This window comes from Patella vulgata, chromosome 9, assembly GCF_932274485.2.
Source record: "Patella vulgata chromosome 9, xgPatVulg1.2, whole genome shotgun sequence".
Classification (NCBI taxonomy): domain Eukaryota; kingdom Metazoa; phylum Mollusca; class Gastropoda; family Patellidae; genus Patella; species Patella vulgata.
In genome coordinates this window covers 40,569,749-40,583,616 of record NC_065887.2, presented here as the reverse complement: position 1 = coordinate 40,583,616, position 13,868 = coordinate 40,569,749, and the positions used below count along the sequence as shown (strand labels likewise).

The 13,868-nt window shown below is 37.4% G+C and overlaps 1 protein-coding gene across 1 annotated transcript in view; it reads right to left on the bottom strand.

Moving 5' to 3' along the window:
• LOC126831943 (uncharacterized) overlaps positions 1-13,868 on the bottom strand; it is a 28,097-nt gene that overhangs the window by 13,168 nt on the left and 1,061 nt on the right. The window contains exons 2-9 of the mRNA XM_050562604.2: positions 9,563-9,631; positions 9,171-9,271; positions 8,613-8,708; positions 8,116-8,220; positions 7,453-7,740; positions 2,261-2,390; positions 1,479-1,686; positions 62-703 (exon numbers count right to left, since the gene is read on the bottom strand). Of these exons, the coding sequence (XP_050418561.2) occupies positions 62-703; positions 1,479-1,686; positions 2,261-2,390; positions 7,453-7,740; positions 8,116-8,220; positions 8,613-8,708; positions 9,171-9,271; positions 9,563-9,631 (1,639 nt within the window). The remainder of the gene's footprint in view (positions 1-61; positions 704-1,478; positions 1,687-2,260; positions 2,391-7,452; positions 7,741-8,115; positions 8,221-8,612; positions 8,709-9,170; positions 9,272-9,562; positions 9,632-13,868) is intronic.

The following is a 13,868-nucleotide window of genomic DNA, read 5'->3' as shown; positions in this document are numbered from 1 at the left end:
AGACAAAATTAATTTGATCTGTAGAACGGCCTTTCGATATAAATTAGATCAGAATTTTTACCTGTAATTTTCTTTCTTCCTTCAAACGTTTTCCGTTAAGTTTCCATTGTATGGTAAAGTCGATTATACCGCGGATATTTGGGACACTCTTCGTTGACCTTTGACCAGTTTCGTCATCAAACCTGATAAATTTTTGCTTAAAATTATCAATACTTCCAACTACGGGGTCTTCTCCTGCAAACTGAACCGGGTATTTTAGCACTTCATTCAGATAGCCGTTGTCATAGTGTAATGCATTGACAAAATGGCCTGACCAATCAATCGTAATGTCAGCATCTAGGTTACTCTGCCATACGTCGAGGGTTTTAGGAGGACTTGTTTTCGTCGGAAATGATATGGCGGTTTTTTGTTCAATACTTGATTGGTTGTCGTAAAGGACCAACTGTCTGACGTAGATTGAATTATTGGCTCTGTCGGATGCTTCTAATATAACCGAGTACATGCCCGGAACTGGCGGTTTGTAAATTATGGGAAAAGTTAGATTATTATGAAAAACTTCTTCAATTTTCATCGGATTCAAGGGTTCTTTTTCACGTAGGCGGTGACTTGTATCGACTATATCTAACTTAAAGATTTCCCAGGCATAGCGATACATGCCTGATAACGAGTCCTCGTACCCACTCCAAGTTAAACTTATAGCATTCTGAAAAAAAAGATTTAGAAATCAACAATGAAATAAAAACAGTTTCGTGTTTTTATACAAAGGACAATAACGCTACACAACAAAGAAACCTGTAAGACAAACCCGCGGACAAGTCACAAAAACGACACATACCCTACCAGCAATACACAACAAATATTAAAGAAAGTCAATGTACAAGGGTTGGAACGCTAAATAAAACGGTGCCAGTACCTCGAGCGGAGCAAGAAGATATGTTTGTAATTTCTCGCATTAGATCACCAAAACACGAGACAAGGACCCTTTGTTCTATTAATTGGTGGATAGAGACTAGTTTATTATTTAGTTACTTTAATATTTACATGGGTGTGGGTGTGTTTTACAGTAAAGTTAACCATCTGATCTCAATATGTCTGGTAAACAGAGTGAACATATATAATTATCTGATCTCAATATCTCCTATATGGTAATCAGTGATAAACAGAGTGAACGTATATAACTATCTGATCTCAATATCTTCTATATGAAGGGAGAGAAAGAAATGGGGTTTAACGTCCACTCGTCACAAACTAGGTCATTTCGAGACTAATATATGGTTTAATTTTATTCCAATATTCGCCTGCGAGTAGGGGTCTTTAGCAGTGGGGTGGGGGGACCGGAGGACCCGGAGAAAATCCACGAGGTTGTCCAGGCGACCCTACTCCTTGTAACGTACACCCGCTGAATCGAATCCACGCCAGTTGACTCAATGACAGAACTTATGATACTGCGCGCGCGTGCTAAACATTCGGCCACTTACCTGTGTAACGTCCCTACCAACGTTTAAAGGAGTTTCGCCATTACGGCAATTCTTGTTACAGTGCGTAGGTTTAATTTTATCAAATTTGAATAAAAGCCTTTTACTGGAAGATAAGGTAGTATAGTTCTCTGTCTTATATAAGCGCCCGCTGTTGAGGTCTACCAGATCCCGATAGCCACCACTGAAGAAGTTTGACGTCACAGTTAAACTGAAATACATATTGTTAAACAATATCTTTATTCAGAATATGTGAATGGGATTGATGAATAGACTTAGCCTGTGTAAACCCCCTCCACCATAACACATCCATTATGAATAAGTTATAAATAGTAATTACGAATTTAATCCCAATTTCGTTTCTAAATTCAAACCTTGATACTTGTTGCCAATGCAATTATTTCTCAGAAACATTTAGTACTAATATTGTTGACAAATTGGCGGGGAAATGTGTTCCGTGGCCGAAAGAAACCAGTCTATTCGACAGTGTTTGTGACACGGAGTGGGAGTAGAGTCGCATGCCTAACCTCGTGGGTTCTTTCAATTCATGTCCCTTCGATTCCTCTATTGCACATCTCTACTGCTTACAAGACATTTTCAAGCCGAGCACAGATTGCCATCTATCTGAAACCGTGAGCCTCTAAGAGCACTCAATCATTTAAACATTATATGAAACCCTGAGCCTCTAGGAAACATTTAAACATATATGGTGCTTAACTTCATAAATTATTAAAAAAAAATTCAAAATATTCAAAATATTTCAGTTTGATCATTTTTAAACTTACTTGTCACCGGATTCCATTTGGTAAACAAAATCTTCTTCTACTACAGTACAATTCCAGAAACTATAACTCCTACTGGTTGCAGAAATTTCTGGACAGGGGTATACCTGAGTTATAGGCTCCACAGGCTCTCCTAAAAACATAAAATTCTTGTATCATTGTCCCGGTATATTTTACTGTAATTCTAATGTGTAAATTTAACATACAATTAAGTCAGTGTGTAGGTTTCAGCTGGATGTAATCCGTTGTTGTGCCTACATATGCCCAGCCAATCTGGTTCACAGAGGATTACGAAAGTCTTTTAATATCTCTGTAAAAGATGACTACATTCAACACGTGACGTCTCATCACGCGGTGCCAATCATTGGCTCAATGGCGCGTGCATTGTTTACATAAGACCTTACTGGTTCGGGCGGAATGGAGCCTTTTACTCATTTTAATACCCATTTACACTAAATAGGAAATAATTTTTACCTACAAATACGTCAAACGTTTTTATTTATTTTTCTAATACATAAAAAAATGTTATAGAATTTAATTTGTCGGAGGAAAAATGTTAATATTTGTGGCTCATTAAGTCACATCGATGTCATCCTTATCAGTGATTGTCGCGGCCTAGCAAATATTCACTGCTGATCAGTATGATGCCCAGCGACATTCAGTTCTACCCCTTTTACTTCCTCCCGTCTGTCCGTTCGTACATCCGGAATTTATGGTTATGCATCATCTGATTTCAGTTAAATTTGTTTACATTGGTTGCCATTGGAACGTCTGTCTCTGACTGGAATAAGGAGACAGTCCCGGTGTGGCAGTTTCAGATGGTTCCTGGTGTGTGATTACCGTTTGGCGCATGCGCAGTTGTAGGAGTCAACTCACACCGTTACAGTCGCGGTGTGCATTGACTCCTCGTGATAGGACTTCCCCTAAGATTTTCTTACGGTCAAATCATAGACTATTATCTACCGATATTTACAGTATTACCACCACGAGAGGATGTAAATTGACGATCTTTATTATTATTATTTAGTATATATACCCGTTCACAATGCGAACATTCTCTCTTGTATTTGGGCTGTCTACATGCAGGTTTGAAAAAAGGGGTTGGTATAATAATAAATCTATGTTAAAGAAATCGGAATAAGAAATTCCATACTTTTATATTTGTGATAAATATCATAGGCCTTAAATCTTGCTTTGGAGGTGAATTAATTGATAATTTCAAGCAAATCATCAATTTGTATGGTTTCCACTGATCGTACGTACGTGTGTCGAACGACTAATCACTAAAAAAAACAACGGCAACAAATCACGAACGATAGAAGTATCAATTTGAAGCCAATCAACTTAGATCCGTTGATCGTGTAACTAACCGAACACAAATTGGCAACCTATTCGGCTAGCGAGCTATTCGACCGATCCAGCTGGCAACCTGTTCGTTGGCAACCTATTCAGAATTAAGACAACAGTCGCCCAAACTCATCTATTTTTACCAACCAATAAAATCCAACGTTACGTCTATCAAATGAAAGTAGAATAATATATTATTTTTTATCCATTCCTTTAGCTCAGATTGAATAGAGGTGTAATTTCGCTTTATCGTACAAAATTCTAGACATCCAACTAAATATATTCCGAAAGGTAATTAAATAGGCTTTCCAAATATTATCAGTAAACGTTGGCACAGTCATATTAAAGGGGTGCACTCTCTTCCTAAACATGACCAATTTTTTTTAAAATTTTAAAGGGAAAAACTGTTAATAACCCGTGTCAAAATTCGGACCATCGTACAACATTCTGAGCATCCAGCTATATATATTCTGAAATAAAATTGGATAAGCTTTCCAAACATTATTAGTAAAAGTTGGCACAATCATATTAAAGTAAAAGTTGGCATAATCATATTAAAGGGGCGCGCTCTCAACCTGAACATAGCCAATTTTTCAATATTCTATATGTAAAGATAGACCGGTATTTTTTTCGAAGTCCAAATTCAAACCATCGTACAAAATTCTGAGCATCCAGCTATATATATTCTGAAAGGTAATTGGATAAGCTTTCCAAATATTATTAGTAAAACTTGGCACAATCATATTAAAGGGACGCGCTCTCAACCTGAACATAGTCAATTTTTCAATATTTTAATGTGAAAGAACGGTAATATTCCGAGTCGAAATTCGGACCATCGTACAAAATTCTGAGCATCCAGCTATATATATTCTGAAAGGTAATTCTATATGTAAAGATAGTCCGGTATTTTTTTCGAAGTCCAAATTCGGACCATCGTACAAAATTCTAAGCATCCAGCTATATATATTCTGAAAGGTAATTGGATAAGCTTTCCAAATATTATTAGTAAAAGTTGGCACAATCATATTAAAGGGGCGCGCTCTCAACCTGAACATAGCCAATTTTTCAATATTTTAAATTGAAAGAACGGTAATATTCCGAGTCAAAATTCGGACCATCGTACAAAATTCTGAGCAACCAGCTATATATATTCTGAAAGGTAATTGAATAAGCTTTCCAAATATTATTAGTAAAAGTTGACACAATAATACTTAAGGGGCGCGCTCTCAACCTGAACATAGCCAATTTTTCAATATTTTAAAGTGAATGAAAGATAATATTCCGAGTCAAAATTCGGACCATCGTACAAAATTCTGAGCAACCAGCTATATATATTCTGAAAGGTAATTGAAAAAGCTTTCCGAGTCCAAATTCGGACCATCGTACAAAGTTCTGAGCATCCAGCTATATATATTCTGAAAGGTAATTGGATAAGCTTTCCAAATATTATTAGTAAAAGTTGGCACAATCATATTAAAGGGGCGCGCTCTCAACCTGAACATAGCCAATTTTTCAATATTCTATATGTAAAGATAGTCCGGTATTTTTTTCGAAGTCCAAATTCGGACCATCGTACAAAATTCTAAGCATCCAGCTATATATATTCTGAAAGGTAATTGGATAAGCTTTCCAAATATTATTAGTAAAAGTTGGCACAATCATATTAAAGGGGCGCGCTCTCAACCTGAACATAGCCAATTTTTCAATATTCTATATGTAAAGATAGACCGGTATTTTTTTCGAAGTCCAAATTCGAACCATCGTACAACATTCTAAGCATCCAGCTATATATATTCTGAAAGGTAATTGGATAAGCTTTCCAAATATTATTAGTAAAAGTTGGCACCATCATATTAAAGGGGCGCGCTCTCAACCTGAACATAGCCAATTTTTCAATATTCTATATGTAAAGATAGTCCAGTATTTTTTTCGAAGTCCAAATTCGGACCATCGTACAAAATTCTAAGCATCGAGCTATATATATTCTGAAAGGTAATTGGATAAGCTGGTTGCTCAGAATGTTGTATTACCTTTCTTTCACTTTAAAATATTGAAAAATTGGCTATGTTCAGGTTGAGAGCGCGCCCCTTTAATATGATTGTGCCAACTTTTACTAATAATATTTGGAAAGCTTATTCAATTTTGTACGATGGTCCGAATTTTGACTCGGAATATTACCGTTCTTTCACTTTAAAATATTGAAAAATTCGCTATGTTCAGGTTGAGAGCGCGCCCCTTTAATATGATTGTGCCAACTTTTACTAATAATATTTGGAAAGCTGATTCAATTACCTTTCCAAATTTATATAGCTGGATGCTCAGAATTTTGTACGATGGTCCGAATTTTGACTCGGAATATTACCGTTCTTTCACTTTAAAATATTAAAAAATTGGTGACGTTTAGGATGAGAGCGCACCCCTTTAAGATGATTGTGCCAACTTTTACTAATAACATTTAGAAAGCTTATTCACTTACCTTTCAGAATATATATAGCCGGTTGCTCGGAATTTTGTACGATGGTCCGAATTTGGACTTCGAAAAAAATACCGGTCTATTTTTACATATAGAAAATTGGCGACGTTTAGGATGAGAGCGCACCCCTTTAATATGATTGTGCCAACTTTTACTAATGACATTTAGAAAGCTTTTTCAATTACCTTTTAGAATATATTTAGTTGGATCATCAGAATTTTGTACGATGGTCCGAATTTTGACACGGGTTATTAACAGTTTTTCCCTTTAAAATTTTTAAAAAAATTAGTCATGTTCAGGAAGAGAGTGCACCCCTTTAATATGACTGTGCCAACTTTTACTGATAATATTTGGAAAGCCTATTTAATAACCTTTCGGAATATATTTGGTTGGATGTCTAGAATTTTGTACGATAATGCGAAATTACACCTCTATTCTGAGCTAAAGGAATGGATAAAAAATAATATATTATTCTACTTTCATTTGATAGACGTAACGTTGGATTTATTGGTTGGTAAAAATAGATGATTTTGGGCGACTGTTGTCTTAATTCTGAATAGGTTGCCAACGAACAGGTTGCCAGCTGGATCGGTCGAATAGCTCGCTAGCCGAATAGGTTGCCAATTTGTGTTCGGTGTGTAACTACTGATCACTAAAACAACAGCTAACCCCGATAACAAGTATGTTTATTAATGACAAAACTTTAATCAAGTACATGATATACTTTTTCCTGTACTGACCAGTGATCAGGAACCAACTCACACCGCAGGAAGTAGATATAGTTTCGTTGTTAAGGCAAACATCAGTTTCGGACATGCGCAAGTGCCCAGGAGAAAACACACACCAGGAGTCAACTCAAACTATCACACCGGGGGAAGTTACCTGATTTTAAGCCTCACTTTAGTGTGAGAACGCCATCCGGGTATGTCGTAACCCATCGACACATACGTAACTAACGCCTAACGCTGTTCGTCTACAGTCTTACTTTACCACAGTTAGTTTATGAATGGTACATATGTTGACAATTATAGTGGCCATACTACAGGAATATTTTACGGTTGCATTCGGTTAACTTTGGTAGGAGACCGCAACCCTAATAACACATCGATACATTTGAGACTGGAAAACGTTTATTTATTCTTCGTATGTGTAAAATCTCTACAACGGATTACAACCGCATAACAAAAATAATACATTAATACACTGGCTTTTTAACATGGCGGCCATTCTTAATGTAGATAGATTGTTCGCTGTGTACAGAATGTCGGTGACGTTGTGTAAATGTTAGTTAACCCCTGATTAGAATAAAGAGACAGTCACGTGCAGAAGGTAACTGATTATACGCCCCACTTGATTAGAATAAAGGAACATTTACCTGGGCGTGGTATCTTCGTTAGTGTCACGGTGATAGAAGAACGAACAACTCCAAATTCTGCTCCTTTGATATACTCCGGAGGCGCAGGTACGTCGGGATTAAACTGCGCAGACGCCTGGACCATTAGATAATTGTATGTCAGCTGGTTGGACCAGATCTCATCTGGGCTAGGGTCAGATGGGTCTGACGCATCCGTCACAAAATTATATTTCTCCATGTTACTGACTCGCTCTACGTTTGACAAGGTAGCTCTACACAACCAAATATTAGATAGTTGACTGGCTTTACCTGTTCGATGGAGATTTCAATTAAATTCATTAATATCCTAAATTTATACGTTACATAGCATTACACCCCATATCACGTAAATAGTCAACTGGAGCCGTTGAGGGTTCGAAATCTACGAATGCTATATTCGAATATCTCATTTCATTTAAATGATCAATGTTTGCATTGAGTTGTCCGCTTTTTAAGATTTCTTGAAAGTTCGAATCTTTAAATAATCAGCAATAACAAATTAAACATGGACAACATTATAATAATCAGCAATAACAAATTAAACATGGACAACATTATAATAATCAGCAATAACAAATTAAATATGGATAAAATTCTAAACAAAATCAGCAATGTGAGGAACTGATGTAATAAAAGATTTCTTACTTTGTCTGATTTGGCAAGTGTTTCCGGTAAACCCTTCCTGGCATTGACATGTCTTTTGGTTGCTGCACACACCCGGATAACACGGCTTTATATGAGAACACGTTACTAAAATATAAACATGGCTTTAGATGAGAACACGTTACTATAAACATGGCTTTAGATGAGAACACGTTACTATAAACATGGATTTTGGTGAGACCACGTTACTAAAATATAATCATGGATTTTGGTGAGAACACGTTACTAAAATATAAACATGGATTTTGATAAGAACACGTTACTAAAATGGATTTAGCTGGGAAAACGTCACTAAAATATAAACAGGATTTAGGAGAACCAGCTACAGAAACATGGTCTATCCTTTAATTATGCTCCCACAGAAAAGTTGTTCATAATTCTGTAAATTTTATTAAGTTTTGAAAATGGTGAGAAATAAGATTTATTGCATTAAAACGTACAGTCATGGCAGCATAGAAATCTTCAAAAATATGACAAACCTCCAGCACAAGTGGGTCCATCGTTACCCCTCAGACAGTCACATTTATTGGGTCTTGAGCACGTTCCTCCATTTTCACAGGGTGGATAACAGATAGCTAAAATAACAAACAAGCAATAAATATCTATTTAAATAAAACCAAGATGGGTCCTAGATAACTGAATTAAACATGGTGTGAAGGAAACAAGAATGTAGTACGTTTTAAAAGATGAAATCTGAAATAACAAAAACACGTTTATTTAAGAAATCTCGGTTTAAGGCATTTGAAGAGTTTGGGTGGTAGAGGCAGTCATCCTGCCAAATACTGGTGCGATATGCATTTTCCAAGGGTACCTCCGTTTGACAAAATCAAGGGAGATAATTAAAATTTTAGAAAGATATGCAGACCAAAATTCATTTTCATCCTCTGTAGTGATTCGATACATTGTATTCTTTCGATATCTTCGCCATTTCTTTCACCGTTGATATCAATTTGATAATTGGTCACGCCATGATATAATTATTGATATTGTAATACAGAAGGCACAAAGCAGAACAGTAATTAATATGTCTTTGTTACCTTGGTTACAGACGCGGTTGCCATTTGTATCCCGCCATCCACTACAGCAGAATTGCTCCGTCCGGTATTTAGTTTTTGAAACCCATTTATAGGCACAGCATCTAGCGAGCAAAACAGAACAATGATATGTGAAGAACGGATAATAGTATTGTTTCAATTACATATATTAGAAGCCATATATATATATGAGTCACGGTGGTTCGGTTTATATTATTTGATCATGAACCATGACGTCTCTGATACATGCTTAAGGAGTTGGTCGAGATAGTTCCCCGGGATTTCCAGCGCAGTCTCTCCATTGTCAAGTATCGTGTAGACATGTATTCTTCAATACATTAAGAAAAAAACGATAAGAGCACTGGATTATTTACGATATCAAATTTAAAACTTACGCTCTCCATGTACGATAACTGCAGACACGAACCCTTTCCGATGTACATATCAGTCTGGAACAGACGTTTCTGGAAAGAGAAACTTAGTATTAAAACCTTCTTTCGCTGTTGAAAGATTTCATAAATTTGAACGTAAATGTGGAATATTCTGCAATTTGCGATCGAAAAATTCCAAATATCCAAATGGACAAAATCACTAACGGAATTTCGATTAAGGTCTTCTCTATGAACAAATAAATAACCCTTGCAATTTGTATTTAAAAATCAATTGAAACAAGTTGGATGAGATAACGGTGACGCCATTACACATCCACTTTGTGGGCGTCTAAAACAGGACGGAAAATAAAATGAAACGAAATATTAATATTAATAATAATCAACCCTAGTTCAAAAAGTATACCTCTTTCCCTGTCCAATGTGATGGCCATAATTAATGACAGGCCCCAAGGAGAGGGCCAGCGCCATAAGAACATGATTTTGTTCATTTTTTTTTTCCTAAAATTGAAGGAACGAATCAGTTGTTTAATGGTTCGTCTCGTTTTTAGCGATGAAAGTTGAACATGTAATCCTAAACAAATTACACAGAGCTGAGACTGTGTGTAACAGAAATTAGAATTTTTTGACAAATATACTCAAGTTGATTGTTTAACGATTACTTAAATGAAATGAAATGAAATAGGGTTTAACGTCCTACTGTTCTGCTCCTAAACTGGGCTAATGAAGACGGGCATACGCCATACAGTGTGCTATGAGGGAAATTTTGCCCAGGCAGCGGCACTAACGCCTACTCTTATATCGAATTCCAACTGCCAAGGGATCTTTTACGTGCATTCCAATGTATACACGGGACCTCGGTTTTTCGTTTTATCCGAAAGACTAGACAGCTGTCCTTGTCAGGCCCTCCGTCCTGCATCACTGACAAGGGGAAACCACGCCGAAAAATCTGGATGAACTTTCTCGGCCAATGCAGGGATCGAACACCCGACCTCCAGGCTAGCGAGCCAGCGTCTTACCCACTTAGCCACGTGATCCCCCCGATTACTTAAAGCTGCATTATGTAAGAGCTAAATCTGCCTATTGCAGGTTTTTATTTTGAGGCTATAATCAACTCATAAGATGGTGGAGAATTAAACGTATTGAAATACGATCGCCCTTTAATGATTTAATTTAAAAATGGAGAAGAGGGCCACCGAGTCTCGATTAACAAGTAACGTTACTACGATAATAAATCACACCCATAACTTCGCTCAGAATAAAGTAATTTAAACGAAATTTTCAATATATTCATTTTTAATTATCTATTTTGCACCATCATAGCAAGAACGACCAGCCTCTTTATCTAAATCTTACATAATATTTGAGAAAATAAAATTCATATATGAACGGTACATCATCATATTAACCGGATTGGACTGAATCGGATTAAAAAGGTGAGCATACACAGATTTTAGCGAAGATTAATGGCGGCGCATGTCTAATCTGTAGCGAATTTTCAAACTATTGTTTCTTTGTTTAATTGTTCTGCTCCGACATGAAAGAAATAAACATAGAATGCAAATATTACATATATATACATATCATATGGGAGGGCCGGGTCTGTTTGTCCGGTTGAATGGCAGAGCGGTGCAACTCTTCCTTGGGGCTTGTTGGTAAGTGGGTGGCCTGGTCCAGTCTATGGGTGACCAAACAGCTCTTAATTCAGTGTTCTTAAGTCTTTAATTCTTATTTCTTCATTTGTTGGCGTATTCATACTTTGTACACTAAAATTAACTAAGTTAGTTTTACCAGACACGCCCAATAAATAACTGCTTCAATTAAAATACTGCTGTACCAAAACAAGCTACCAGTCACTTTGTGTCATTTAAAATGCCACTGTGTTAGTTAATATTCTAATTTAAAATCTTTTATTACGTAAAGGAACAGGTGTTTTCTCTTCGGTAAACTTTGCAAGATTAAGATCTGCAGAGTATTGTTTTAATTATGTGTAATTTCAAAACAAAAAAAAACATACTAAACCCTAACATATATTCTATCTTTCGAAAGTTTAGCTTAAATTGGGGTGGCTGTCTTCATTAGCCCAGACGGAGCAGAACAGTAGAACGTTAAACCATATTTCATTTCATTTATTTAAATCGGGGCGGGAGTGAGGGGGCGGGGAGAGTTATATAACGCGTGTGCGTTAGATGACACGGGTCTGTAATTACGTCTTGTTTCGATTCCACGCTTGTACGTGTCAAGGAATTGGGTCGCTTGTCAAGCCTCGTGGGTTTTCTCTGCGCAGGGGCGCCGGAACGGCGCGATGGCCAGGGTACCAAAAGATAGGGTGGGGCTCCGGTGGTGGGGGTTCTCTCCCCCAAATTTTGAAATTTGTCAATTCCGAGAACGCTGTTTAGAGCGCCTCTAGCATTCCAAATTCCAACATAAAACCCTTTAAAATACATGATAATGAAAAAGACAAAAGTCTGATTATTCACAGTTTTCTTATCATGAGCAATTCATCTCATAAAAAATTGTGTAATTGAAAAGTCTAATAACTATAAACAGAATCTACTATCATGAACTCGATTAACCACTTATAGACATGATGAGAGTGCGAGATCCGGTTCGCGACCGACCAGACAGCAATTACATATCTATCATTTAATAATGAATAGACTAGTAAAAAGGTTGAAAACTTTCATCATTGGGGCATGGATATACATGTATACCCCAGAAAAGGGCAGGGTACCATTTGTATACCCTGGTACCCTGGTTCCGGCGCCCCGTTCTCTGCGCCCCCCCCCTCTCTCTCTATCTCTCTCTCTCTCTCTCTAAACCAAGACCGAGCACGCCACTGACGTTTATCAGTACAGCAGTGTCTAATTCTAATTTCGTTATATTTAAAATATTTCATTCCCCACTTTAATACTTTATCATAGTTGAAGCCACCGATCCGGACGATATCTAATTCAGCGCGATTGAATCAACACTACAATTTACTCAAAATAATTACTTTACAATTAAAAAGATGTATTATGCAAATCTGACTATTACAGGTTTTTCTTTTGGTTTCAGTGTCGATTAGGCCGAGATATTATCTAGGTTGGGCGCAGCGATTCAATCTAGAATCCCTACAATTAAGATACCATCGTGCCACTATATTACTATCTTGGGAAAAGAAAATTACAAATAATCCACTGTAAGTCAAGATTATACTGCTCAAATCTACAAGGCCATAAATTTCTCAGACACGTGGATGAGAGCCCTGCTTGCCTTAGTGGTCACAACTTACTCGTATGCCCCTTACATTTAGATGCAGGAAAAAACGATTAGTTGTCTTTTGTATGGCTAAACAAAACTTCTGAGATAAACACATTTATTTCACAAGAACACAATGTACATGTTTCTGGATACTCAATTACTGAGTTTAATACTAAGCGACTCTCGTCTTTATCAAACAAATGGTATAGGTATGTGAATAGTAGGCAAATATATACAGAATATGCAACAAAGAATGGTTAGCACGTGCTGGCTGTATCATACGGTCTAGTTTCGATTTCCCGGTTGTACGTGACAAGGAGTAGGGTCGCCTGTCCAACCTCGTGGGTTTTCTCTGGGTCCTCTGGTTTCCTCCCACTGCTAAAGACCCCTACGTGCAAGCAAATTATTGAAATAAAATTGAACTACACCGTATATTTTAGTCCCGAAATGACCTAGTTTGTGTCGAGTGGGCGTTAAACCCCATTTGTCTCTCTTTTTCTCATTACTACGTTTTAATATGTTTAATTTCATCAAATATATCGAATACCATGCCTGTAAGTATTAATGGACTATGACACTTGAGAGAGATCACGTGGCTAAGTGGGTAAGACGCTCGCTCGCTAGCCTGGAGGTCGGGTGTTCGATCCCTGCATTGGCCGAGAAAGTTCATCCAGATTTTCCAGCGTGGTGGTTTCCGCTTGTCAGTGATGCAGGACGGAGGGCCTAACAAGGACAGCTGTCTAGTCGTTCGGATCGGACGAAAAACCGAGGTCTCATGTACACATTGGCGTGCACGTAAAAGATCCCTTGGCAGTTGGAATTCGATATAAAAGTAGGCCGTAGTGCCGCTGCCCGGGCAAAATTTCCCTCATAGCAAACTGTATGGCGTATGCCCGTCTTTATTAGCCTTCATTAGCCCAGTTTAGGAGCAAAACAGTAGGACGTTTCATTTCATGACAGCTGATGATTTAACTATGTCAAAATATCTCTCTCTCTCTCTCTCTCTCTCTCTCTCACTCTGTGATTATAGCGGCGGAGCGAGTATTCGCTGGCGATCAGCGTGGAA